The sequence below is a fragment of the Microtus ochrogaster genome, linkage group LG5, assembly GCF_000317375.1.
Source record: "Microtus ochrogaster isolate Prairie Vole_2 linkage group LG5, MicOch1.0, whole genome shotgun sequence".
In the NCBI taxonomy this organism is placed as follows: domain Eukaryota; kingdom Metazoa; phylum Chordata; class Mammalia; order Rodentia; family Cricetidae; genus Microtus; species Microtus ochrogaster.
In genome coordinates this window covers 7511684-7516248 of record NC_022031.1, presented here as the reverse complement: position 1 = coordinate 7516248, position 4565 = coordinate 7511684, and the positions used below count along the sequence as shown (strand labels likewise).

The 4565-nt window shown below is 42.1% G+C and overlaps 1 protein-coding gene across 1 annotated transcript in view; it reads left to right on the top strand.

Annotated features, from left to right (window-relative positions):
* The first annotated feature begins 273 nt into the window (after positions 1-273).
* The window catches only part of Zc2hc1a (zinc finger C2HC-type containing 1A), a 38085-nt gene continuing 33793 nt past the window's right edge, over positions 274-4565 (top strand). The window contains exon 1 of the mRNA XM_005361850.3: positions 274-365. Within this exon, the coding sequence (XP_005361907.1) occupies positions 350-365 (16 nt within the window). The 5' untranslated portion in view covers positions 274-349. The remainder of the gene's footprint in view (positions 366-4565) is intronic.

Sequence of the window (4565 nt, the reverse complement as noted above, 5' to 3'; positions counted from 1 at the left end):
TAGGGACCCGCAAAAGGCATTCTTATACTGACTGGAGATGAGGAGCTCCTGAGGTGCTCAGGAAAACAAGGTGGGAGGCTAAAAGCCGCTGGAGTGGAACAAAGGATCTCAGGAAGCCTTTTGAAGTGGCTGTACCTCCCTGGGAGGGGTGCTGGAAAAATCCCTGGCTTAGGGAGCCTTCACCCTGGAGACCGCAGGAGGCGCGACCCCGCCCTCCGTAGCCCCGCCCCAGCCAACGCGGACCAATGGGAGAGGCGGATGTTAGCGTGTGGGAGGTGCGGCTGGGTTGCTACAGCCGGAGCTGGGCGGCGGCGGCGGGCGCTGCCGGAGGAGCCTCAAGCGGTTCGCCATGGACGGGCTGGAAGGTGAGACTCGGGCGTGTGGCTGCGGGGCTCGAGCGGCCGGGGCTGGGGCCGGGGCTCCCGGGGCAAGTGCGGCCGGCCGACCCGCGGCTAGGTCCCCGCCGGGCCCGGAGCTGATCGGCCCCGCACCGGAGCGTGACCGCGGGCTGCTAGCCGCGCACGGTCCTGGGCTTTCTCGCTGGCTCGGAGCACCTCGTCCTCTCTCCTGCAAGGCCTTCCCACCATTTTCTGGTCCTTCTTGACCCAGGAGTTTCCTTTGGGTCGTCAGCGTCTCTGGTCAGGTTTTATTTTCTTTGCAAACTGTATTCTCGGTTGAGGTCCGCGACATCCCTTGCTGGCCGCTCAGGACTCGCCCCGCCTCCCGCAAGCCCGGGGCACACACCTTGGGCACTCCCTGGTAGCCTTCCTTCCATTCCTACCTCATCTGGGTTGGACAGATGCCAAAGCATCTCCAAGGAAGTGTCCCTGGCCAGCTCTACTCCAGGAACAATAGCTCCAGCTTGATGGTTTATTCACGAGGACTGACTAGGGAAGAGCCAGCGTTGGTTCCTATCTTCGCTTTTTCCTGGTGCTGCTGTAACCATGGCTTCAGATTTTGCTTTGTTCCCACTTCTTTCACTTTTTCTCCCCTTTCGTTCATTCAAATCCCGTGTAAGGACAACGTTCGTTGAAAAACAAAGGGAAGGAAAACCAGAATCATCAACAACAAAAACCCTAACATTGGTAACAACAGCTTTAAGATTTAAATAAGACAGTAAACCATTCGATAAACAAGCTTTCAGGTTTTTTCTTTTCCTTATTAAAAAAAATTACACCATTTAACGTACTTGGAATGAGCAGGGGCACTGAACCCTTCATTCTATGTATTATGGGTAGTTAAATATTTCAGGGTGAGTTATGAAGTGAAAAAGTAGTAATTGATAACTTTTTTTTTCAGTGCTTTAAGTTTACCGGAAAGAAAATACAATAATATGATTATGAATTTTATTTCATAGTTTTATTTTACAGTAAAACCGTCACCAAACATCTTGTAGGCTATTAAGAATTCTAGTTGACCATATCTGGGCAGCTACAGTTTACTATTACCTGTGAAAGTCTTGGTGTACCTACCGTTCAACTTTACATGGAATGAGAAATTGTACTGACAGCATGCCTTCTTAATCTCTTCATTAGGGAGACTCCTGCAGGCATCTTATTTTAATTACTGAAAAAGCAGGGTTGAGGCGTGGGTTCCAGTGTTTTTATGCTATCATAGTGCACGAAGAGTGCTTTAGATCACTTCCCAGGTTTTTACTGATCAACATTTACAGTGGATAGGAATAGTCACCCAGTGTTTCCCTTCTTCATCCAGGGCATACAAAGAATAAGAGTTGTCAGAGCTCTATCCATTCTAAGAATCTTTACATTTTAAGCTGTGCTTATGTTGCTGTTACAATATAAGTCAGAAATTTGGGAATATAACTGAAAACTATCAATATTCAGCCAGTGTGTGTGTAAAATATACGGATCTGGGTGTAATATGGAATGACAGCCAGTGTGTGTGTGTGTGTGTGTGTGTGTGTAAAATATACGGATCTGGGTGTAATATGGAATGAGCATGATTTATGAGTCTTGTTTTTGTAAAACAGTGCCATCCCTTTAACTCTTTGATTTTTTTTCTAAAAAAATTAAGATACTGTCATTAAATATGTTTAATTATGATAAATTAGGATGAAATATGAGAAAATAGTTTTTTGGCAGAGCAGCTGAATATTGGTGTCTTGAAGTAGTTCAGCGTAATAAAAGCTCAGAGTGTTCTGTTGAGTGGAAAACTGGGCTTTTTTTTTTTTTTTTTGGCTTCAAACCAATCTCCCACCCTCACCTTCCTTAACACAAAAATAGTCAGTTCCTTTTACATCACCTTTTGCAGAGTTCTGAATTTTTGACTCATTAATTTATTCACCCATGCTTTCACTTAAGTTATTTGATAACTTTTCTCTAGAGTGGAACTTATAGGACAGTATTATTATAAAATCTTCATGTTTACTTGCTCTATTTTTGTTATTAAGCAAAAAATAATCTTTGACATTTGACTTACATTTTTAGTTGAAAGTAGTTACTGGTCTGAAAAAAATTCTTTCCAAGCCATTCTTACTCTTTTAAAGTAAATTTTAGCTGCTTACATATAAATCATACCATGTATGTTGTTTTTGATTTTCTGGAACTTTTATGTCTCTGGAATTGTCACAAACTAAATTATTAAATTGCACACTGTATTGGAAACCAATGTTGTTATAATTTTGTATAATCCATAGCAGAACTTTTGCATGGCTTGAGTAATTAGAGCAAAACCTTTGATCCCTTTTCATGTGAAAGCTGTACTCTGGGTGTATCTACAGAGCACTTAAGTAATTTTAGAGTTGGGAGTTCTAATCTCTTTATCAACTATAAGAGGGAGGTGATAAAATCTCACTCAGGTTTTGCCTTCTTAATGCAGTATGGTCATTGCCTCCCTAATATCCTCAGACATTGCTGTAGCAGTCATGGCAGACATTAGCAGGCCATTCCTTCTCTGAACTTCTGCATGTATTACCTTAGTGTTGCCTTAGAAACGTAATTAGAAGTCCCATTGCTCTTCGCTACTCTAACACCTACTGTAACATCTACCACTATGCTCTGTTAATGCTTCTCTTTTATTGTATCTTAGCAAGATGTTTCTGTCAATTCAGGGGTTTTGGAAGTTGCTTACAATGCACTTCCTTTTTACTTAGGTAATATTATATCCTGGGATCTTTGGAGTTGAAGGTTAAATAGTTATAGTTTTCCTTAGATATGATAAAAGATAAATTATGTGAAACTTTAGACTCACAAAAGGTATTGATACCTGTTTTGTTATATGTAATTTTACTCTGTTTAAGTGAAAAACTTTTTTATTTAGACATAAACGGGGAGATGATATGGAATTCCCCTCTGAATCTTGTGCATATGTTTTATTACCATTGGCTAATAAAGAGTCTACTTCAGCCTATGGCAGGACAGAATATAGCCAGGCTGGAAGAGGTAGAGGTAGAGAGAGAGAGAGGGAGGGAGGGAGAGAGAGAGAGAGAGAGAGAGAGAGAGAGAGAGAGAGAGAGAGAGAGAGAGAGAGAGAGAGAGAGAGAGAGAGAGAGAGAAGGCGGAGTCAGACACCGTGTAGCTGCTGAAGGAGAAAGATGCTGGAATCTTACTGATAGGCCACAGCCTCATGGTGATACATAGATTAATAGAAATGGGATAATTTAAGATATAAATACTAGGTAGGAATACGCCTAAACCGTTGACCAAGCAGTGTTGTAATTGTTGTGTGGCTTTTGATTGAGGCTGAGTTGGAATTCAGGTATTTTGATGGCGTGCAGGGTTTAAGGAAGCTTTTATAAAACTTTTGTTTTATTTTTCTTGTGTTTTTTTTTTTTAAATTTCTTCTCTGTGATTTGGAAATGTATGTTTTTTGAAAATTTACTTTTGTGTGGTAGTGTTTGGCTTACATGTATATACGTGCACTGTGTCTATGCCTAGTGCTGATGGAGGTCAAAAGGAAGTGTCTGATCTCCTGGGACATTTGTGTCGCCATATGGAAATTGGGACCTGAAGCCCAGGTCCTTTGCATTTGGTCCCATTTGGCCATCTCTTTAATCCAGAATTTGGGCATATTATTCAAATCAGAATCCCCGTTATCTCAGCTGCATAAAACAAAGCTATTAAACATTAAACCGTGTTGACTATGTTAGGTATTAAATGTACACAGAAAAAATAGTAGGTTAGGAAGAACAGGAAATTGGGTAGACAGAGTCCTTAGAGAAGTATTAAAACTTGCCACACTCACACACAAAAAGGAATGTGGAGAAGAAACTATTACTTATGAAGAAAGAAGTGAGCTTGAAGAAGCTTATATTATCTGGGTGTAGGTAGGAAATCTAGTACTAACCTGCCAAATCTTGCTTAGGGGTAGAAAGCCACACCTGATGGTGATGTAGAGAGCTCTGTGGAGCTGCACCTGATGGTACTGGCTCTCGCCCTCCACGATTCTGAAAGCGAGTGCACTCTGTGATAATCAGCTCCGAATATTGGCTAAGACCTGACTTATGCTATCATCACGCAATGATTGTCAGCTGCTTGCATATGCATGGACCTATGGGCAGTGCCCACCTGGCAATCCGGGCTTGGTAACCTATGCCTACTTAAGGG